General features: G+C 41.8%; 1 protein-coding gene across 2 annotated transcripts in view; it reads right to left on the reverse strand.

Annotated features, from left to right (window-relative positions):
* Window positions 1–23756, reverse strand: part of MMEL1 (membrane metalloendopeptidase like 1) — a 31924-nt gene extending 8168 nt beyond the window's left edge. Inside the window, exons 1-19 of one of the 2 annotated variants that reach the window (XM_074609541.1) lie at window positions 23098–23756; window positions 22801–22964; window positions 14965–15024; window positions 13970–14131; window positions 13479–13559; window positions 12916–13011; window positions 12190–12308; window positions 11425–11490; window positions 9032–9166; window positions 8337–8426; window positions 7940–8076; window positions 7357–7450; window positions 7017–7145; window positions 6637–6735; window positions 5904–5987; window positions 5535–5638; window positions 3538–3596; window positions 1312–1431; window positions 92–225 (exon numbers count right to left, since the gene is read on the reverse strand). In XM_074609541.1, coding sequence (XP_074465642.1) covers window positions 92–225; window positions 1312–1431; window positions 3538–3596; window positions 5535–5638; window positions 5904–5987; window positions 6637–6735; window positions 7017–7145; window positions 7357–7450; window positions 7940–8076; window positions 8337–8426; window positions 9032–9166; window positions 11425–11490; window positions 12190–12308; window positions 12916–13011; window positions 13479–13559; window positions 13970–14131; window positions 14965–15024; window positions 22801–22964; window positions 23098–23147 — 1983 coding nt within the window. In that variant the 5' untranslated portion in view covers window positions 23148–23756. The remainder of the gene's footprint in view (window positions 1–91; window positions 226–1311; window positions 1432–3537; window positions 3597–5534; window positions 5639–5903; window positions 5988–6636; window positions 6736–7016; window positions 7146–7356; window positions 7451–7939; window positions 8077–8336; window positions 8427–9031; window positions 9167–11424; window positions 11491–12189; window positions 12309–12915; window positions 13012–13478; window positions 13560–13969; window positions 14132–14964; window positions 15025–22800; window positions 22965–23097) is intronic. The other variant, XM_074609543.1, reaches the window with a different exon arrangement.
* Between the last annotated feature and the right edge of the window lie 153 nt (window positions 23757–23909).

A 23909-nucleotide genomic window follows, 5' to 3' on the forward strand; every position in this document is an offset into this window, starting at 1 on the left:
TTATGCTTATCGTCTGTAGAGATTCTCCATTTACATTCATTATCTTTCCGTATTAAAAACCAGCGGTGTGGAAACGGCTGGTTTTACTTACATTTTGTCCTCCAGCGAGCTCCCATGTGTAGTTCCCATACTGATAAACCATGCAGCGAGACTGCTCCTTGAAATGCATAGCTGAGAAATTGCTCCACCAGTCAAACATATTGCCATCTTTATCAAAATTCCTACCTGTACAAAAATCCAAGAAAAAAAGGAAAGTTTTGAGTGAGGGTACGTTAAGGCAACTGTTCTTCCAGTGTTGCAACTGCTTGTTTTTAACGTTAGCGCTGCACTTCCTCCTCTTTCCTCCTCTGATTTAGATGGTCTGTGCTACGGAGATTTATCAGAAGAAGTTTTTGGCACAGTTGATTCTGCTTTGGCACACGGGAACGGACAAGATCGACTGCGATCGTTTCGTCTCTATTCTTGATTATTCCGTGATTTCCCGTTCAGCCAGCAGCCCCAACTTCACTAAGGCACTAAGGCCTAGTTTTATTTCAAACTGGATTATGCAGACTTTGTGTAACAGAACTTACCACCACTTTTGAGGTGTCTACGGTGCTCACTCTGTGTGTGCGGGTGACAGAACTGAGCTTCATACAGAATTAATTACTTTGCCGCAGCAGCAGAAAGCTGGAATTGCCGTTCCGGTGTGTGTGTCTCTGGCTACAGCACGCTTTTTAGTCACTATAGATCTAGATTTCTGAGGCTTCATTGTGTGCCTGTGTGTAATCTGCACAAACTTAATTAACACAAAAAACCCACACTGAAGAAAACCTATGTATAAGAAATTACTGGCTTATTGTATCAGAAGTGAGGTTTGGCCCAAAACTGAATTACATAGCATTCTAGAAAGATAATAAAGTCCATTTACTTCAAACATGCGTGTTTGAAAAAAAAAAAGCCTCCCGTGATTTCATGACACTACTGACAGCTCTTCTGTCCCGAGACTTTAGTGCACGGATTTCATTTTACTTCAGGAGCAGCGTATCTGCCTGCATTGTGTTTCCGCTCTGATGATGCTGTAAAAGTGACAGCTTTCCCTGAGAATTGTCATTGACTCAATTTATTTTTAACATCTGCTTGATTCTTGCGTGACCTGCTTAGGTCATGAAACATTCGCTGCCAAACGTTAACAGAGTGTGAATAGTGCGCTCCCAGATAGCAACATCTGGCGTGTGCAGGGACACTTCAGTCACCGCGCGGTGGAACTGTAATTTCTTAGAGTGCAATGAGTGCAGCTGAAAGAACATATTTTCTCCGTTATCGTCTCACCATTGTCGTCAAACCCATGAGTAATTTCATGGCCAATAACCATCCCGATCCCTCCAAAGTTCAGGGCTTGTGGCTGGTGTTTGCTGAAGAAGGGGGGTTGCAGAATCCCGGCAGGAAAAACTGCAAAGAGGGGAAGAGAGAGGGAGAGCTGGTGAGGTACCTCTGGTTTTGCAGACTTTGCAGACAGATCGTTCGCTTGGTTTAAGGATCAGGAAGGAATTTAAAATATCCAATGATTAGAAGCAACATCATGCCTCCTCATGTGAAATTGTTTCTCTCTTGAGAAATGGAAAATGACAAGTTAATAAAGGTTTAATTTAGCACATCTGCAACTACAGTATCTCCCTGTTTGAGAACCGAGCATCATTTGCATTTCAACTTCAGCCTAATTTGGTCTCTGCTGTTTGCTGCAGGAAGGCGAGAACAAAACGTTTAGTAACTGTCTTTTGGAGACAGGTACAGTTTGTGTTTTAGAGCCATTTTATAGGGGAATTAATGGATGGTTTATTGCTTTATTTTTGTTAAAGAAAGGTTAGCAATCATACGCCGATTACCACCAGTGCTCGGCATGTACCACGTGCACAGCAGTAATTCCTACGGACACCAAGTGCCCTTGGATGCTGGTCTGGGGCGGGGGGCGGGCAGAGGAGGGCTGTCCTCCTCCCTCTGCTGGCAAAAGCGCTAGGTAGAATCCATGGGGTTTAGTCTTCGTCCCACGTACGTAAGATGAAACGCATACATGCTTCTAGAGGAACTCAGACTGCAAGCAATTCATTCTAATAAGATACTTTCTAAGAAGTAAGATATTGAGATGATATAGCACATATTTCATTTAGAGAAAAAAACTTTTTTGACTACACAGAAGGTTTTATCCATACATTTTTGGGGAGAAGTATGTAAGACACACTGCAGTAAGACAGGAGGAGGAAACCGAAAGTACCGTGGAAAACTATTTTCCTCAAACTAGAGACAGGAAGAAAGAGGATTTAACTGACACCCACACTGTTGGGGGTAGCTGTGCTTGGACTTTTGGCTCACGTGTTCATCTCCAAGTTGCTTAAAGCAGTTACTGCCATGTTACTCATAAGGGCAAAGTGGCAGAGGAACCAGTGTTCTTTAAGACCCGAGTTCCCTGCCTGGGAAGCTGGCTCACAGCTGATTATGATCAGCATAAAACCACGGTGGATAAATAGGGAGCCTGAGCTCAGCTCTAAGGCTGGCTCCGAGGGGAGAGGCAGCAGCAGGCTAAAGGGGCTCCTGCTCAGGCTGGGGATGGTCGCAGCTTCTTTGAACCTACAGTATGGAGGTAAGCAGGAGCGATGCAAATGGAACCTGGTTCTTGCTGCTAAGGCTAGAAGACTAAATTATGAGTACTTTGTATGTTTTGCTATTTTTGTTTAGGTAAGTTTGCAATTATCTAAGTTTTCTCTTGTGATGGTTGGTTGGGTTGTTTTCTGACCTTTGCCCTGTGAGCAGGGCACAGCTGCTGTCTGGCCTAAAAAAGGCACGCTTTTTCCCTCTTGTGGTATTTGGAGTACTCGCATAGTAGATCTTGGTAGTCTGGGAATTTTAATAAGCACCACTTAATAGAAATTATTTGGTTCCTCTGCTGTTTGGGGTGCTTGGAATTCAGCAAAGCCTCTACAACATCTGCAGCCTTAACCTGAGCTTCTGGGCACCTGCACCAGCTCTGGGAGTACAGGGAGCCAGGAGGGTTCACTGCCTCCTAAGGCTGAAGATCTTCCCTGCGAAGAACAGGAAAGGTCAGCCTGGCAACCCTACAAAAAGGCGCAGCTCTGACGTTCTGTAGGAAGAGGGGGGTTTCTTTGGTCTGGTTTGCCTCTTACCAAGGCAGTTCCAGTACCACCTGTAGAGACAGCAAACTGGAGAGCTGCCCGTGTGTTTATCGGGAATGTGGAAACACAAGGACAAACAGCCCAGAACACGCCGTGAGCGTTCTCTGGGCTCTGAGCTGGCACTGCTGTAGTAGCAGTTACTGTCTCAGGCTTTCAAACACAAGGCTCTTCCCATCACAAACTGCGCCTGCCAAGGGCGGGGAAGCTGAATAGTGACAAAGTGACTGCTTGAAAAGAACAGCCTGTCTACCTTGCCCAGGACTTCCATCGGGGCACAAGCAGGTTTGCCTCTGGAGAGCAGATGCACACCCTTGTACAAAAAAATGAATCACTAGTTCCATGCAGCTGTTTAAAATTGTTGTAAACCTACCTATCTGGTTCCGATTGGGGGAATAGAATGCATTCACCACTGCAGCTCCAATTATCCATCTAAAAATAAATGTTGCACACAAAGTTAGTCACGGCGTTTTATTTTTTTAGACATTCTTTTTATTGAATTTTTATGGTTTAAAAAATGCAGGCTGCATATAAGGACAGGACTGAAGTAGGGAAGAAGGGTGCCATTGGACACAGCTGGGAAGAAATACTAATACCAGGAAATAACTGGTGTCTCATTTATGGACACGTTTCATTCTGAACAATGACAAGTTACAGTAAGAAATGCTGTTGCTCTTGACTGTGGAACAGCCCCATTGGGGTGGGATGTGGTAACTGTTTACCAGCTCATCTTAACACTATCTAATCTCGAGAAGAGGTTAATAGTTTGCATTCAAAAGGAAATTAGCATTTAGAGGATATTTTGAGCAGCAGAAGGCAGTTACTCAAATTGGAAGTTTCTTGTCTCTTGAAAAATTAAAACTGAATAATCACTCAGATATATAAATGTCTGCGTCTGGAGTGAAATACTTCATAGATAATGAGTGTTAACTTTGAGAAGTGATTTTTAAGTAGGCCGCTTCTGGAAACTTTCACCAATAGCTTGGTTAACTTTTTATTCTCTGTATGTCTCTTTCTCCTCCCCTTCTCTTCTACCTCTGACAACCACTCCTAGCCAGCCTGCTCTTGCGAACCATGCAGTACCAGTCTGAAGCCATTAACTCATGAGAAGTATTCACCAGCATCAGCCTGAGATATTCTTCTTCCCACATCTCTTGTCCTTACAGTATCTTGTGATGCCCTAGCTGCAGTATCTGTTATATTTTGACACAACTGCTTGTGGGCTGCTCTAGAACGGAAGCAAATTTCCTGCTTGAGAAATACAGCACACATCTGTATCTTTCAGTTTTTGAAAAGCTGCTTATTCTGGACTAACAGAATAGAGAGAACTGCTCATCACAGCCTGGGGACAGGAATAAGTGGTAGAAATGGGTTGTGCTGATATTGCCAGGAAACTGAACTAGTATCAGCAACATACACTTTTTTTATATACTATATATATGTTTTATATACTCTCCTTTACAGCTAACCGGACTATTTAAAGTTCAGATTGTCTAGCTCATAGCTCTGGAAATCAGGTCATATTCCAAGGCATTTGTTGCTGAATGTGCAAGCCAGGGCTTCTGGGACATATCCGTGTCACGGACTTGGCAGGAACGCAACTGCACATGAAGAACTGGAGGGGTTGTCCTGGTGATGTGGTGAACTAATGCTTCTTACTGGTTAGTGCTGCCAACCGCTCACCTTGGAGCGGTTAGCTAACAACTTATGAACATGCTACTCTTATTTGTGTGTGTGTGTTTTTTTTTAAGACTAGTACTAGCTGAGGATTTGCCTATGAGCAGAGAATGTGAGGTATCAGCTCAGGCAATGCAGGCTCAGACCTGAGACTTGCGCAGGATGCATTCAAGGAGTCAAAGAAGGGATCAGGAAGCAGCCAAACCTGTGCCTATGACAGGAAGCTCCTGAAAAGTACATTTATACTTTACTAGGTGCGGTGCGAAGTAATTGGCTGGGAATGGACATAAATTAGATCTTGTGCTCAACTTTCCCAAGATTGGGCATATTTCCAACAGAATTCTGGCCAGAATATCTTAAGCTTTTTTCCCCCTGAATATAAATTTTCAGAAGTTCCATGATAGTGTATATCTCATCTCCTCCTTGCTGAGTTGTCAAAGATCTGTCACTGCTTTTGTGTTAAGTAGCTCCAATGTAATATCTGAATGTGAAGCAGCTTGATGAAGAGAGATTCCAAGAGAACTGGATCAATTCCTACTGCAAGAGGCAATGAACTACTTGTTTAATTCCAGGAAATATCTTATAAGATCTCAGACATAAGCATTCTTGGCTATCCATAGCACAGGACTTAAACCGGATAACCATTATGTCAGAATTTAGGTTGTGTCTGTAGCGTGCACTCTGGAAACTTACATATCTTGGTCAACTCTCTCTCGAAGTTTTTTCAAGCTCTTTTGGGCTCCAGCTCTCAGGTTTTCCAGAATATTTTCAAAGTAATTGTTTTCACTGAAGTTTACCTAAAGAAACAGATATCCAAGCATATTAGTAAGCTGTGCATGAAGAGGAATTCTTCATACCCCTGACTGTATTGTCTAAAAATATTTTGATTGCAAGGTATCACTTAATAGTTAGCTCTTTGCACTCATTTATTAAAGTGTTCAACACAATCAATTTTGTATGCTGTTGAGTCACTTGGAAATGTGAGTTTCACAGGTATAAGTATTCCAAGTGGCAAGAAAATAAGTGTAGGCGTTTACATTGAGGTACGCACTGCATACTTACGTTGGCATATTCCTGATCTAGTTTTTCATTCTGATCTTCCAAAATATAATCTGGATAGCCAATTTGTTCTTTAATTGCCATTGCCTAGAAGAAAAGAGTTTAATGTTTCCTCTTAATTGTGGTTTTTGTTGGTGTGGGTTTTTTTAAGTTTCAGTATGTATAATAGTTCAAATTCTTTATTGCTATTGTCCACCTGCTTGTGAGAAACTGGATGTAAATATTTAAAGACCATGTTCAAATGCACCCTATCGCCTAGTGAGACTTTTCTTTTTCATATGGAAATACAGTCTTCCTCTCATCTCCTGGTGTGCAGCCATTACGGTAGACTTGCAGACCCTACAGCACCATCCTACAGGGCTTGGGCTTGACCCTCGTTTAGTAGCTTTTTTTTCCCCTTGCTATTGGAACAGTGCTGAAGGTCCTAAAGTTAATGAAAAGTTTGAAAGGTTTTCTTTGGGGGATTGCATTGTATTCTGTTGTCATTCTAGTTAGTGCATTTGGTGCCATCTTCTCATTTGTAACGTAGTTCACAAGACTCATTAAAGGAAATAAAAATGTATGGGAGCCAACAAAAATTAAGAAGAAAAGGACAATGTAATAGGAAAATGGGTAACAGGGTAGTGAACATCAAAGCTTTCTCCCTCTCATTTGTAGAAGAACTGGGAATAATGATGCTACAAAACTGCGAAGATTTCATATTCATGATGGAACACTGAAATTCCTCATCTCTGACCTTCTCACGAGCTTTCTGTTTAGATGCCTCATCCATCCACTGTAACTCATCTAAAGTCTCGATGAACACTTCACGAATCTTATCTATTAAATCTCGGACCTAAAAGAGAGGTAATAAGAAATTTATCATTTATATGCTATTTTTCCCAGGCACGGCTAAGGAGGGGTGAAAAGCTTCCTACTGAAAGATGATATCCCCAAATTGTATGCTCTAAAACATGGCACTTGGCATTTAAAAGAGCATCATAACTGAGTTCTTATGCCTTCTGACTTTCGGCTGATGGATATCTTTACCAGACAAAATAGGTTAGGAGATCAGACAGGGGAATGGGCACTGTAGACATTGTGGATGTACGGTAGAATGAAGGGTAAACTACATACCATCCTCTTGCTCTCACCAGCAAATGTCTCCCTGACATACATTGCTCCCACTGCGTTCTCCATGTTGTTGTTGACGTAACTCACACACTCCCTCCAGCGTGCTTCTTCCAGTGTTGTCCCATAAAGTGCCTGCAATGCAAAACGCTGCAGGATTCATTCTGCCTACGCATCTCTCTTCTAAATCGTTACCTAAAGGGGAGGTTAACCTAAGACAGAGGTTTCCATTGTTGTGACTGCTGTTCTTAGATTTGTTTGGGGATTGTATTGACATTGATTTGGTGATTGCGGGACACATTTCCAGTACTATGCTCTACAGTCTCTTTAGGAACAGAGGAAGTACCTTCCTGTAGCTGGCCCGGGCATCCTTGAAACGCCGACTCAAGCTGCTGACTCGATCAATTACCAATCGCCAAATGAGGTAGTTCTGGATGGTGCTGTGGGGGAAAGCAAAGCTGAGTTTAATTCCCTGTAAAAAAGCAACACTAGTGCAGACAGTCAGAGGGGATCTTACTTTTGAATGGAGGTCAGAAAGCAAATGACTGCTGCCAGTCATCAGTTTCACAGCATACAGGTGACTGTTCTTATTTAACGGGCTGGCTAACTGTAGGGGCATCCAGCCTGAGGATCTACTACCATGTCTGTTCAGGGATTAATTTCTTATTTTTTTTCTTCTAGAGTGTAACAAGAGCTAAACCTGTGACGTATTTTTTTTTCTTCCCATTTAACCTTTTCTGAGTGTGTGAGACGCCTAGTACCACAGTACTCTGGGACCATAGGACCTTAGAAGACATTACCCGTATCTTACAGAGAGGTGGTGTCCCCTTTCTCAGAGAAGCTCCAGCAGAATTACCAAGCAGGCCCAATAATTTTACATTTCTGCAATACGTTTGTGACTTGTCTCGGATATTGTCCAGTTTCTTTACCTTGCAGAGTACTTTGAGATAATTGCTTTCAGCTCTTGCAGATAGGGCATGCCATATACAACAACTTCTTCTTCTGGGTCAACCTGAACACTTACTGAAGACATAACACCTTGGATGAAGAAGGTCCAGTTAAATTCCTAGGCAGACAGAAAGACACACAACAATGCTGGGTGTTTAAGTGCCTTAGTAGCTGCCTGGACTTTCTACTCTCTATGGGATTGAATGTAGTTGTGGTGTTCAGTAGGAAAAAGCATTTTAAGAGACTCTGAAGACAAGATTAAGAATGGGAATCATTTTATAGCTCTCTTTGCACCACTGAAAAATTCACAAAGCCGTTTCCAATTGGCATGGTGATAAAAGGAAGCCAGAAGTATTAGACTGGTCATTAAACACTTACGTTCAATGCAAACTTTTCCTGTAGCTCTCTTAAGGTCATCTTGTTGTACAACAAGGTTACATCGTGCCTTTCTTCTGCTGGGGTAGTTGCCTGAAGACATTCACAAGGTTATTACTAGGATCAACTGACATAAGTGTCAATGGCTGAAATTGCGTGCATGCATGTGCACATATGTACACTCAAACAATATGCAAATAAACAGTGTATTTTGAAAAAGAACGCTAATTTGATGGTGTCCAGTGCTGCTTTCTAAATTTCAGTACAGGAACTCAGCTCTCCCGCACCCTGATTCAGTAATATGTTGAGCCAAGCGGCTCCATCTGTTGTCTTCAGAATGGAAGATTAAGATCTTGAAGATTTTTAGGGTGCTGTAGGCTCCTAATGATGTAAGGGAGCTAGCCCTGGGGTTATCACAGTGTACGTTTAGCAGAAGATAGATTACCCTGCGTTAGGAGACTTCCAAAAATAAATATGGTTAGGACTAGAGCAGACACAGTAGCAGTGTGTACAGTAGACATAACTATACACACAGAAGCTCTGGTTTCTGGTCTCCTCATGGCACAAGTCATCTTCCCCCTGCTTTCTTCTAGACCATGAGTTTTCTGCTGTATTGAAAACTGCTGCACAAAACAGCAGGAGACTCTTCCCTTGCCCACCACCCTACACCCTGAGAAGGTCTTGATTTCTGTACTCACATTTGCAATCTCTGTTTCAAGCTCCATAACCTTTGCCATTTCCTCTTGGACAAAGGAATCATCTTTAGACATATTCTTGTCTTCCCGGATCATTTTGGCAATGGTGATCATGAACTGCAGGTAAGCTTCTCTCACCTGCAGACAAGAAACAGAACGCGTGTAGCGTTGTGAAGAAAAGGTTTGCTGTTTATCACTTCTCATCCAGCAAACTGTTTTTCTTATTCCAGCTTTACAGTGTGCTGTGAAAAAGTCTGGCCCAGGGGGTCACAGCCTCTGCCTTTGTCTCCAGTGCAACCCTCCCTGCTCCATTTTTCTCATCTGTTTTTCTACTATAACAGATACTACTGCAATTCCTAGGACCTCAGGTCATCCTGGAACACCTTATGCTGCAGTTGCCAGTCTCAAAATACATAGTGAAAGCAACACTTTCTGCTTCCCTATGCAATCCAACTCTGGCGTCCTGGGTTAGAATTACTACTTGAGCGAAGAGAAAGCTTTGTGCTTTGAGTTACACTGTGGGAACAGTGATCCCTACTAGTCAAAATACCAGGGGAAACATGGAAGGCTTAAGTTCTCTGAAAGTAATACCATACATCTTCTAAACTCTGCTCTCGCTGTCTGAAATAAAAACTCTGTCTTGGATGGTTCCTGGTGATACCTTTGCTTTATTTCTAATAGGAGGGTACGTCTGTGATTTATGCCTCAGAATGGTCCTTGGAAAGATATCTGGCTGCTGAGGGAGTACTGATCTCTGACACGGGAAAGCTTAATACTACCTATTCTTGCATACTTTTGTTCCTCCACAGACCTTGGAAACCAGATAAATACAGTAACTGTTGTGAAATTGAGTCTGGGCACTTACATGATGATGATTTGTGTTTTTAGGCTGAACGCTGAGGCCTTAATCAGGCCAGACTCCCACTGGCCTCAGTAGGAGTTTTGCCAAAAGATGCTGGACTAAGCACAGGGGGAGTTTGGGTCATCAGAGTTGGGTTCATTGTCTATGGGAAGTGAGCTGTTAAATAGCAAATAAAAAGGGGTTGTGTCTCCTCCTTATTCATGAAGATTAAAAACACAGCCTTAGCCCTTCTTCTTTATAGCTTCAAACTAAAACTGCATTAAGCAGTACTGGTTTTCTTTTGCTAATTTAGGATGGTCTATGTACCGTACCTGATTCTACCTCCTACAAGTCAATCTAAGTCTGACTTTCATGCAACAATGCATATATGTCCCTCTTTTCTACTGTAACTGCCTCTACATATGTGAAACTTGCAGAACAGAATCCCAACTCCAGCCGCTATCCGCAGTTCCCAACACAACTACGCGGAGATTGTTTTGTATCATGAGACAAATTAACAGAAATTGGCACTTCATAAAGGTGTCCAGAAGGTGTGGAAAAAATCTTGTAAAGTCTTCACAGGACTACATATACAAGAATAGAGTCAAATACACTGAAGTAAGAAGAAAACTAGTCTCACTGATGTTTTCATCTGCCCTTACAACCACTAGACAAAAGAGTCTAAAATGCTGATTGCTGTCTCTCTGTATTCCCTTCCGTTCCTGTTAGGAAAATTAGTTTGATGTTAGGCTGCAAGTCCTCTTTGTTAGTATAACATAATTGAGGAAAATAAAATGTACTAAAGCGGTGTTTTCACCTTGGAAAATTATCTGCCTATGCTTGTGACAGCTTTTTATGTATTTACAGACACCCTCACATTTTTTGCTCTGAGCACTGGCAGAGAAAAGCAACTAGAAAATAATCTCTCACAATTTTCACGTAACTTTTGGGAAAGGGGGGGAGTAAGTGACAGCAGATTCTTACGAGCTGAGTAGCTGTTCCATTAACACAGCTTTTGCTGCTCCATGGAAAACACTTTATTTTTTTTTAACTTTTTTCCCCTGAATGAACATGTGAAAAATCCTGAATATTTTGGTATTCAACAAAACGCTTTGGGGTATTGTACGCTCATATATGACCCAGTATGAAAATTCTTCTCACATATGTAGAATTCATCTTTCCAGTACTTTGTAAAATAGTAGCCAGCACCAGTGACTTTAGAAGATGCAAGCAAATCCAAGATAATGTAAACCTATCCTTCAAAATTAGACTATTTTAAGCTATAAAACATGATGATTTTATTTTCCCACAACCTTCTCATCTGTGTGAATTGTCCAGTTCTGGGGAGGCTTGATACTTATACAGTCGTTCACTCCTTTTGTGAACTTTACAAAATTCTGGCATAATTAGGAAAAAATGTAGCAATGAATGTCACAGTCTAATTGTGATCATTACATAGCATGAAGATTCATATATTTGACTTTTCCAAGACACGAGGATAAGTAATGAAATTGTTCTAGTAGCACGTAGTAAATAAATTACCAGGAATACTTACTCTTTGATAGTTGCCCCCATTGAAGTAGTAATCCCTGGACGGCATTCCCAAACTTGGCTGGTCAATCTGAAGGAAACGATACACATTTCTTTAGTTAGTGACAAACAGGAATTGGTGTTGTCCAAAGGTATCCTTGAAAGGCAACACAAAATGCTGCATGTGCCACCCTTTCAGTGTTGGGATGACAATAGTACACTCTTACCAAAATATTAAAGAACTTTAGCTTTCTAGGAACTGGGGTGAGACAGAAGGCACAACTTTTGCCTCTGCATTTCCAGATATGGACAGGACGGATACTCAGTGTGGGTTATTAAGCAAAATCTTTCAGTAACCATCGAGATCTAAGAATAAATTGAAGCAACTTAGAAAAGAAGCTGCTTGACTTGAGGGCTAGACTTCATGCATAAGCATACGTGAAGTAACTCTGAAATATTATTTACATGTTTTAAAAACATTGTTTCCTGCTATATATTAAACCTCACCATCATTTTGCAAGTCACAAGAATTTACAACCCTTAAATGCTGCAAATCAGCAAAGAGCTATTGATTTTTATTTCTTTAACTGAAACAAAAATTATGCTACTGTAAAATGTTTTCCAATATGACTTTGAGGCAGATCTGCCGGTTGGGGTATGGAACTGTTGCATACGTTTTACCAGTATTGTCCATACCCACTGACTCATGGAAAGCTAATCTGTATGCAGTGTAAATAACTACCCGTTATGACTCTGGCAAACTAATAATTCCCTGCAATTTTTTTCTTACATAAATGATATGTCTGCTGGAATCCCGGTCATCGTTCCACACAAACATGTCAATGAGGACACGCTTGTTAAATCTGGAGTTCATTATGGAGAGTTTTTCTTCCATGCTCCAATTTGGCTCTGGAAGATAAAAGCGAAAATACACATTATTTATCAATATGTATCAGGACTGGTTAAGTTGTATAGTTTGTAAGCTTATTGATGAAATTGTTTAGAACCAGACTGGACGTGATATGACAATATTTGTACTGAACACTTTTAGACTGGCTAGAAATGGCCAGACTGTTCTTAGTGTCCTCATCTGTCTCAGTGATATAATGCAATCAATAAATGATTTATACATATATATCTATATGCAATTGTCTATGCATAATATAAATCACCATGCCTAGTTAGGCAGTTATGCTCCAAACCCTAATTAATATGCAAGCATTAGAACACAGCTATACTGGTTAGATTGCTTTTGTTTTCATTATTCACGTTGGCCCTTTAGGTTTCCTACCTGTCTTAAAATGCATGCTGCTCACGAATGAGATCTTATATATGGGTATTAAATTGATACTATCTTATTTAATACAGATCACTGCATGCTAAATAGGGATGATGCCCTGACTTTTTTTATGAGGAAAAAGTTAAAACAGGGGCTCTAATACAATGACAGTAGCCTCCTTAGTGCAGTAAATAATTCTGCCTTAATGCTACTGAACTCTTTCAGGCACAGCGTTACCTTTGGTCTTATTCCAGTCTGCAGAAGCCACTGGCCAATCTCCAACCATCGTTAAGGCCTCTAGCAGAGGCAATGAATCTCGTTGCTCTATAAGACCTGGGAGAGGAAAAACAAATGCTATATTATTTTCATAGAAAAAAAATGAAGAAAAATGGGTAATGGGCCTAACAGTTCAAATCTGAAACTGAATTTGTCATAGCAGAAAATAAGAGATACCAGGAAATCACTTGTCTCCTACATTAGTCTTCAGAAAAGTAATGAAAATAATTCTGTTGACTCCAGTACTGATTTTGGCTGAATGTGTGTGGAAGGGATGAGACAGGACGTGTTTTTGCATTCAGAAGGAACAGCTTTGCGTTGATACCAGAGGCAGATAACCAACATCCATCCTTTCCACATCCCAGAATGCCTTAAACTAGGGCATCTTCATCCATCGGAAGATTAGCTTTCCAGGCAAGGCCACGCAGATTAGACAGATATTGACTGGAGTTTTGCTCAAAAGTACATTGGTACTTTTGTGCATTTGGTGTAGAACAAGAGAATCAATGGAAGAAGAGACTTACTCTCATTCATGCATGACTTGTAAAGTATTTTAGCTTTCCGAAATGCTTCTCTGTCCCCTTGATCTGGAGTCTCCAGCACACCTGGGGAAGGAACCATGGCAGTGAGGTTTTTGCCCTCGGAGAGCTTTGATCTTTTCATAGAAATCATTGAGAATTCAGAGCTATGATAATACTTGTTACTGTAGGCTTCAATTACTGAGAAACTAGAGTGCTCTTTAAAGGAGCTATTAATGGAAAAAGTGTCAGGAAGAAGGACACGCATACAGCTTGTCCTGCTGCCTTTGAAGTTAGTACCAAATCACCTGTGGCTAATTTTTTAGTGGGAACAGGATGTTCCCACAAAATGGATGTAGTAAGAGATGTAGAGATTAAAGGACTAGAATAAAAAAAATCACAATCAACGCTTCTGGAAGTTTATTCCTCTGTGCAGTAAATAACATCTGAAACTGAACACAAGTGCGTAACCAAGGATATAGTAGCCACATTCCTACCTTTTAGGATGATCTCTAGCTCATCTCTCAGGATGTCAAAAATGCTGTATCTGGAGCTAGTTTCTGGGATAACGTGCCGGTTCAGCCAGCCCCCACAGGCGTACCGGTAGAAATCCTTGCAAGGGTCAGCTGTTGGGTCCATATTCTGAATTATTCTAGCAGCTGGGTATCAAAAAATTGGAGAGTTGAATTCCACAGATTGCCCAGTAATCTCTGGGACTACCAAAGACTGGCAAGAAGGCACCTTGCTTATGCTGCTTGTAGTGGATAACACTCATTCTTGTGTTGTTGTGACTCAAAGGATCCTATTTTCTGCTTAAAAATGCAAGGAAACATTTGACAGCAGACACTTGCAGTGTAATTGTACTGTTTTCCAGGGGAAGCCTCTGAATGGCAGAGTAATTCTCCCACTGCCCAGTGCCCTGCCTGGGGCCCCGGCTCAGGCACCTACCTGTGGGCTCAGTGTCTCCAGGGGACAACTGGGAGCGTCTGTGCTGGAGCCTTACCTCTCTTGATGGCATATAATGGAGTGTACAAGTAGATGCCAAAAATAAGAAGGTAAATAGCCCCATGTGTAGAATGCATTCTCTTGGAGAGAGAATTTGGTCTAAGGGGATTCTTACTACAGATACAGACTGTGTTGGTCAATCCACACCTCGTTGCTCAGGCCGGAGCCAGAGAACTGTTGACCATGCTGGCAATTTTCCTGTACTAATTCCTTTTGAATGATACCCCTGGTGACAAATGAAGTATACAATGGAGAAGTAAGAATAGGGGTTTTTCCTCAGTGTTTACACATGGAACTGTATTTCAGGACTCCTGTACTTGCTGCCTTTTGGCAGTAATAGCCATGTGTATCTAGCCCAAGGGGAAACGTCATTCTTTTTCAACTTCTTCAGTCTTAAAGCTTGAACTATTGTTTATTCAGGTTTGGTAGAAATAATAACATGTGAAACATCACCTCTGCAATAATCATTCACAGTAACAATCATTACCTGCTGTAACACATCCAGGCGTGGTACATACGTTGCCTGAATTGGTGCCGAAGTGAGAGCCTGCGGGGAGAGGAGTAAGAGAGCAGATAGAATTAGTTGTTTTGGAAAGAAATTGCTACCAATGTCACTCGCCAGCAGCCCAGCCTCAGTGACAGCTCTCTTCAGTTTTAGAGAAGTAAGTGAATATTAGTGCCAGCGAAAGATACCAAATGACAACTGTGAAGATTTATGAAGAAAATTTATTGGAAGAGTCTTGACAGTGAGGTTTAACTCTTCTGGAAGGAGAATAAGACCAGTTTTTGTTTTAGTTTTTTTTTTATTGTACATGTCAGCTCTCTCTGCAGTCTTTCTGACACATACTGAAAGTATGAGATCCCTTTCTAGACAATCTGCTGAGATGCTCTGAGTACCTGAGCTCTTTCATGAACTTAAAAGTCACTGTCATTGAAAGCTTTAAAGGGGGCAAAAAGCCCATAGCTGGATTACTGCTTTCACACTGTTTTGAGCCACAAAGATCAAATTTAAGAAAAGATTCCCTAAGTGTGTGCGTGTGTCTGTGGGGGAAGATGGGTAACAGACCTGTGCTTGGTCAAAATTTCAGATATGGCCTCTAGGGTTACTCCCTGCTGCGCAGCAGAGAGGTTGCTCCCTCATCAGTCATGGTTAGGGCTGATGAAGTAGTGTATAACGAAGGAGACTGGACCTATGCTCAAGTCTGAGTTCTGTCTTTGAGATGACCCTGGAAAAGTCCAGCGAAGTCATTATCAGGCATCGCAGGACTCCAAGCAGCAGATCTGAGTAAGCGTAGGACAAGCTGTGCGAGGAGCCGATGGATATTGGCTGTCTGGGTTGTGACATGAGCACACCTCCCCAGTAAAATAGGAGTTTTGTTCCATTAAGACCTTGGCTCAGTCCTGCTGCTCGCTTTCCTCAGTCACCTGAAAGCAACCAAACTTAGGAATTCTGGGGACCTCCATTACTTGCTGGTTTCAGCCCACAGAGAAGGAGGGGTGAGTGATGTGACAAGGAATTTGAGAGGGGGTACAGGCAATGAAACCTTAGCAGAAGCATTTTGCTGTGACTTCTAAAATAGAAGAATTTGATGTGTGCCGCTACATGAGGAAATGGGACTGTATGCTCGTCCCAGCAGAAGCTGGAAAGTTTTACTCTTGGCTATTAATTTTCTGTGCACTTCTAATGCATTGGTGGTAAGCAGAAACTGAAATGGGAAGAGTCTCTAACCCTTATGGCTTAGTGGAACTCAGCTGGGAGTTTGACAGCGACTACAGAGGGTCTTGGTGGGAATTCACAGCCGTAAATTCTGCTGCGGACTTACACTGAAGCCTTTGTGCATGAACGCATAATTTTTTATGCTGAGTGCTAAAGTGAAGGTGTTCGTGATGCTGGTCAAGTCACCCTCCTCTGTGCTCTTCAGTATGGAACTGGAATGGGAGGTATCTAAGCACCCCAGCCTGATGAGTGGCCTTGGCCCTGGGTACAAGAAAATTAATTTTGCTGTTTTATTTTCCTACTTGTGAAAATGGACTAACTTAGTATCTACTTAAGTTGAATAGGCGCTACTTGGTTCCACATGGAAAACAAAAATGTGACACCCTTACTTTCCAACAGGATTAGACATGCTTTTAAACTTTTTTTTATGGATGCTTACACTATGATGTTTGCAGAAAAGAGTTAGTAAAAAAAATTCCTTGCAATGAAAACAAGTGTTTTATATGAGAGCAAACAAGATTACAGTAATTCAGATAGAAATAAAACAGTAGGGAAGAAAAGAAGGCTTTGAAGTTCATCAGTGGAAGCAACATAAAAAGCCCCCACTGTGATTGGGAACGTAACATTCAGGGTTCAGCCGCATGCTGTCGTGCTGCGTGGGAGTGGATCTGCATTAGAATAACTGCATGCCTTATTATGGCTTAACGTCTAGCAATCTGAACACGGGATGCACAAAATACGTGTAACAATGGGAAGCTTCACATAGAGGGGTTTAGCGCTTTTATTTGATGAAGCTAAGCCCAATTTCCAGAGTTTCCTAAACTCTCTAATAATTAAAAAAACCACCAACAACCAAAGCTTGAAAAAAACCCCTAAAATCCCAGGGTATTTCCAGGTTTCTTTGGGGAAAAGAAACTAGCAGTTCCGAGGCACATGGAAATCTTCCATAAAGTAGAAATAGCAATGGGCAAGGTGAGAAAGAGATAACTGTACTAGAAGTATGCTGTATTTCTCTCACTATTTTTCAGGGACTAGGTGAGACTCAAATGAAACCTTCCTTTTTCTTTTTTTTTCTAATCAAAGCTTCTCTTTTTAATATAACCTGACAATGTCTAACTTCACACAGTCAAAAGCCCTTGTGATTGTGAAAATGTAATTGAGCTGTATAAGCAGGGAAGCCAAATCCGTTCCGAGACCTTGGCTGCACACTCAGGGCTCTGAAACTCAGAGAATTACAAATGGCTGGTGAGGGGCGCTCAGTTTACTTCTAAAAGTGGCTCCTTTGTTTTTCTATCAATTATCTCTTTTATGCCTCAGTACTGTTCCTGACAAAGGACCAAGCCAACCTGCCTCTGTACGAGATATGACCAACACTGCCCTGTTTCACTCCACAATGTATTTGTTGGGTCTTTGCTCACTTGACTGAGGCTCTGTCTGCTGCACCTCCTGAACTTCAAATAACTAGACACAACTGTAAAATGCACCTTCTAAAGTCTCAGCTAGACAACTCTATGTGCTTCATTTTCTGGAACTGTTTTGCTAAAAACAACTGCCCAAGCTTTCAGTATAAATATACGTATATATTCATATTTTCTTCCCAGATTAAATATTACTGACAGGTTGAGCTATAATGATATAGAGACCCGTGCTTTGGCATGCATGGACAAAGACTGCTGCAAGTACAGATGTGGGAGGGACAACTCGGGTTAATATTCTCCAAAGCCTAAAAGTTGAAACAAACCAAATGTCTAGCAGGATTTAGATGGATGTGATGGGAAACTTCTGAATGTAAAATCATACGTGGGACATGGGCTCATGTTTGACAATAATGTAAGGCATGAAGATGATGATGTGTAGAAGAAAATTGGCACAGATTGTTCATCTCTGGATCCCATGTTCCCCCTGCTGCATAGAAAGTAAAGACATCAGTGGAGGGGTTTGTGGGGAATCAGTTCTTGTCTCTTCTATCAACCCTTACCTCCCACTTGTCTTCCCCCACAGCCAAGTTCATCTAGGATCTAGCTTCTTACAACATTTTTTTTTTTCTCTTATAAAATTAATCACTCCACTTTACTACCTCTTTCTTCTGAGATACCCTTCCCAGGGTACAACTTTTAGAGCTATCAAAGAGGAAGGTTAAGAGAACAGAAAAGGGCCAGAAAGATTTCACCACTGGAACTACTTTGTGCAGTACTAAGTTCCGTTATGGCTCGCCAAATTCAGGACCTCTGCAGTATCGCCCTTGCATTTACTTAATTGAGAAAGTCATACTCTCACTCTGTTGATAGTCTTGTAAGTAGAGAAGAACCACTGAACCCTCTGCAGACTGAAGGCTTTCCTCACTTGCAGTTTGATCGAGCACCATCGGAGAATTGATAAGGGAAGGTAAGCTTTAACGGAGCTAAATAAAATGACCATAGCTGTGGGACTACTCCAGATGGAAGAAAATGAGGGGAAATAAGTACTCCAGACACTACTTCAGAGGTCAACTGCTCCCCTGAAAAATGCCAGAGCTGGGACGTGATTCAGACCCCACTGGATTCACTGTAGACAATTCTATTATCTTAAATTGACTTTAAAAGAAGGCACTGAAGAGTACTGCATTTACTGGTCAGCAGCAGGATATAAAAATAAGTTCTGAGACCTGTAAAGCAGTGTAGTCTTCTCCAGCAGTTCATCTTTTGAATTACAATTATTTTAAAAGACAAGTTGCTTTTCACAGCCGTATTAAGTTCCTGTTTAGGCAACAAAAGCAAAGCAAATCATTCTGTACAGTTTCCGAAGCAAACAGTTTGTGTTTAGTGTTTTCTCACTGTGCGTTTGGAGGACAACAGATGGCTGGGGATGGCACACATGGAAACAATTAGCTCCGCAGTTGTCATCAGGCAGTCAAGTGTGAGCTTTACCTTTCAGCACCTTATCTACTTCTCACACGGATTCATCTGCAGAAGCGCCGTCAGCACTGCAGACTGCCTTTGTTGCTGTTATAACAGTGAATTGTTTGCAACAAGTAATGTAATTGCCAAATTTAGCTCTTCTTCCTCTGAGAGGGCTGCCTATACCAGATGTCAGTGTCTTCAAATGGACTGCATAACACGAGCATTTGGTTTTTATTCCACCTTTCTTATGATTTCTTACCTATAGTCTATCTATAAGCATGGCTGAGACAGAATTTCCTGTGAGAATGAGTAAATGGAGTATTTGCCTACTTCTGCAGCTCTGTATGGGCCTGTACTTCACATCATGCGTTACATTCGCACAGCTCCGTCCGAGTAGAAGCGAGAAGAGTCTTGCCACCCAAATGTCATTTCATCATGACTTTTGTGTTACTGCCACTTATTTAAATTCTCCATCTCCTTTGAATAGATGCCTCATTAATGAACATTCACAAAGTCAAAGACTGAGTAGGCATCGGTCTAGGAGACAAGCCAGACCTCAGCCACAACCTTTTCTCAGTGTCCCAGTGACCAGTTTAGATATCGCCTCTAGGCAGCAGGTTCTTGCGAATCTATTATTCAAGTGCACATTAATTGCATTCGCAGCACAGGAAATGCTGGACCACAACATCGCTTTTTGAAATCCACTCCCAGAACAAGGTGCTGCTTAGTCCAAGAGTTGTATTTCTCTTTGTTTACTTGTTTGTAGCCTGCCTAGCAGTCTGTGTAATAGATGTGACTAGTGACAACCTGCGGGGATGCAGACGCAAAAAAAAGTATCTGCAAATCTTGCTTGTGAGAAACCCTACAAACTCAGAAGCTAAAAAGTGGATAAAATATCAATTAAACTAATAACATGACTTTTGAGTAGTCAGGACCAGCAGTTAGGTGAGAATGTAAGCTGTTTGTAACTGTAAGTTGGCTGGAGAAGTCACTGACTGTGACTTGATGTGTCAGCTACAGTAAGTGTTGAAATGTTCTTCAGACCGTAACCTTTCCAACGAGTGATGAGATTTGGAGTTTAGTAAATATTTGTAGAACATAGCTGAGCGAGAGCTGTGAAAAGGCTGCAAAGATGTATGTGTGGGTGTGATGGAAAGATTGAGAGCATGGTGTATTCAGATTCAAAACCGAATGATTTCAGTTCTGTCTGCCTCCCTTTCTATGATCACCCAAATATTGCTCTGCTATTCTTACTATATTTTCCCCTAGGTTATTTAGACAAGGTTTTATGGGTACGAAAACTTTTTTGGATGTCAAAAATGACCAAACTGCTTCTAGAGCTATACAACTGCATTGCTGTGAGAGCTTCAGTGTTTTTGTTGTCTGGCTATAAAAATCAGTCAGTATGAACATACATTACATGCATCATTGCTATAGCCAGAGCCCTGCTTCAGGCACCACAATGCTCTTCTGCAAGCTGTATAGAACAAAAATATACTCCCTGAACCACAAAATGTATGCCTTCCTATATAAAAAAAAAACAAAACAGAGAACATAAGGCAAGACAGGTAATCCTTTTAATTTTCCATTAGCTAAACAGAATTATTTTGCAGAAGCCTGTCTGGGTAGAGTCAGTCTGATAAAGGACATACAAAGATGAAGTGCTGAATCTGCTCTTAGTAAACAATCCAGCATCCCATACACATCCCAAAATTAACATCTGAGTGAAATTAAAGAATCCCAAGGATAACATTCTTGGTTCTATCACAAGAATGCTGCTGCTCAGTTACATTTTTTTTTTCTCCTGTTGCTGTGTAGGATTTACATTTATGTTGCACAGCTTTGAGCAATATGCCCTTTTCACTTGCTAAGTCTGATACAGACTTCAGCCTTTTGCCTGGGTATGAGCCTAGATGTAACACTGAAACAGAACCAAGTGGAGTGTTTGCATGAAATTTTCAAGCCAAAAAACGTTCCTGCTCTGCAGGAACATTCACTGGTTGCACTGAAGAGCTCTTGCTTTCTCAGTGTTAGACCCAAAGAGTGCACAGATGCACTCATCTCAAAGATGGTGTAAAGTTCCTGCTGATCAGTTCCTACCTGTGAATTCCTTAAAGGTTGTGGCTACTCTAAGGCACGACCAGGTTGTGGTGTCTCCTGTTGCAGTAGTTCAACCATGTACACTTAATGTAAACTAGGAGAGGGCGAAGCTGGCTCTAGGTCGGTGCTGAAAACACCCCTCCAAGGCAGGAGCAAACAGCGGGGAGCAGCTGCACGCGGTGCAGGACGAGCAGCTCATCAGCTCTGCCATCGCTTTGCACTCATATTTTGCTCAGGAATGTCTGAATCTGCGAAACATTCCCTGTGAAAGTTTAATTGCTGATACGAGCCTGCAAAATATTTAGATTTTGGAACTGCTTTCTCACAGATAAGCCTTTCATCCAAAAAAAATGTAACAGCACTTGCTTTACGTGCACACTCTTCCTGTGGATTTGGATGCAACACCAACACTTGGGCAAATATTATTAATACCTGAATTCTGATGTGCCAAGAAGCAAGATGTAGAGCAGACTTCTGAAATCCGTTATGCATGCAAGCAACAAAATTCTGCAAAGCTCAATATTCTGATCCAGAAACACCTACTCTAGGACCTAGCTCTAGGGATTTTTTTCCTTCTGTCTCCTGAGCTGATAGAATAAATATAAGCAACTTTCTGATGAGTATTATGAATACCAAATACGCAGAAACTTCATCTAACGCTGGAACAAATGCTGGTGCCATTCAATTGCTGGTAGCAAAAAGAGTAAACAATAAAAAGGGTTTTCTCATGAATTTTTCCTCAGAATTGTGCAGTGTTGTACTTACAAGTGAGAGCAGTTCACTGCAGGCAGGGGATGCAGAGACAATGTAAGGAGGAAACAATGCCTTGCTTTTTAAATAGCCAGTTTTGCTATTCATACTTCTCAGGTTTATTCCCTGGTGTTTCAACAAAGCCCTGAATCCAAGAGGCATTCATGGAAATGACAAACGTGAGGCAGGTGCTGCTACTAATCATGGTGATTGCTTCACAGGATTTTTAAGTAGGATGTTGCATTTGGTGTGCTAGTGGAAAAACTTAGTTTTGAGAGTAAGCGTGTTCTGCAGTTAACATTTAGGCAAAGCACCTCAAAGTGATACGCCTCGCTGTCAGGTTCCTGGCATGACATCTGCATTAAAGTCACCGAACCAAATCTCACCTAGAAATCAAATTGCTCCCTTTCCTCAGCAGCACATTGGCTTTTTTTTTTTTTTAAAAAAGCTTTCACATCATAATAAGCAATCTCCCCTTTAGATCTGCTAAGCAGCTGTTGCTTTATAACTCCCAGTAATAATGAATTTTGACTCAGGTTTCTGTAAAATAAGGAAACGTCAAGCCTTACACAGACACACCTTCCCCTCTAAAATAGTGCAACACTTTTTTTTTTTTTACCTTTTTCAAAACGATCCTGAAATCATTAAAATGCATAGAATTAATTGAAAACATAGAATCTTACATTACATATTTAAAAATTAAATAAAATCCAACTTAATCCTCTCTATGCATGAGCTTGGAACGAGGCAGGTGTAGCCAAGTCCCTCGCAGAGGTGACCTCATGGTCTCCCTGTATTTTTGTTTTCATTTAGCTCTGCAAAAAGACTTGTATGTTATTTGCAGAGGGAAGAGAAGAATTATTCACAGGTTCCTTACCTCGGCTGCTGGCATACAGGATCACCAGGGCGACCACTGCACAAGTCATGAGAAGCAGCAAGACAGCCAGACCGATTGCCACAAAGCTCCAGGATTTCTTCCCAGATTTTGTTGATTTTTCCACAATATCCATTTGACTTTCTGATTTCCCCATTATTGTAACTCTAAATTGAGGAGGGGAGGGTAAGAAAGAATTAACAGCACAGCTAAATCAATATAGGGATAAATGCATGACAAATCAGGGAGAAAAAGGAAGGAGAATAAAAGCAAAGAGAAAGAAAACTTCCAAATTATTACATGTATTTGTCCATTTGATTGTCCACAGACTTGCCAACCTCATTCTCCATCTCCTGTGCCCACCAGACTGCCTGCACTGGGGGTGTGCTGCTGGGGGCTGTTCTGAACTACACTACCCCAGGCTCTCGGCGGTGCCGTGTCGTAACTTCAGGAGCCCGCTTTGGGAAGTATGGAAAAGTCTCATGACCAGGTTGGGCAACTCCTTTCTCCCAAACAGGGAAGGAGGGGAAAAACTGCCTCCTTCCACTCCCCACTTTGAAAGCGTCTTGCTATTTTGAAGAATTTTCCTCTGTGGCTGCGAGTAGGTCTGCAGAGCTCTGTTAACACCAGTAGAATCCAAAAAGAGATCCTCCTTCCAGGTGCGAGTGCCTTTGAGCTGTGTCTGCTCCCTCCTCAGCAGAGATGAAGGGTTTGGGAAGTAGAAGGCTCCTAGAACACGTGCCAGCTCCTAGGTCTGCAGGAGTTTGTGACCTCTGGCTTCTCTGTCTTCTCCGAGCCATGCTCAAACTTGGGAGCTCAGCTGTGTGCGGTTCCCAGCTCCAGGCGAATGCTCCTGAGCAGCAGGAGGAGGAGGAGGAGGGGTTGCAGCACGGCAGCAGACAGGGCTGGGCGCTCGCAGCCTGGAAGCTGCACAGGCTCCGCGCTGCCGCAGCTCCTCCGAAGTTTCCTCCAGCTTTCCTGAAATCCGCCGCCAGGTTGTTTGGCTGCTGCGCTCGCAGAAGGAGCGTGAAGTCAGAGGTGTAAACCCTTTGAAAGCCGCCAGCTCTGAGAGTGCTGGCAGCTTTTGGGTGCAATATATAGGAACAGCTTCT

The sequence above is a fragment of the Larus michahellis genome, chromosome 16 (genome assembly GCF_964199755.1).
Source record: "Larus michahellis chromosome 16, bLarMic1.1, whole genome shotgun sequence".
Lineage (NCBI taxonomy): Eukaryota > Metazoa > Chordata > Aves > Charadriiformes > Laridae > Larus > Larus michahellis.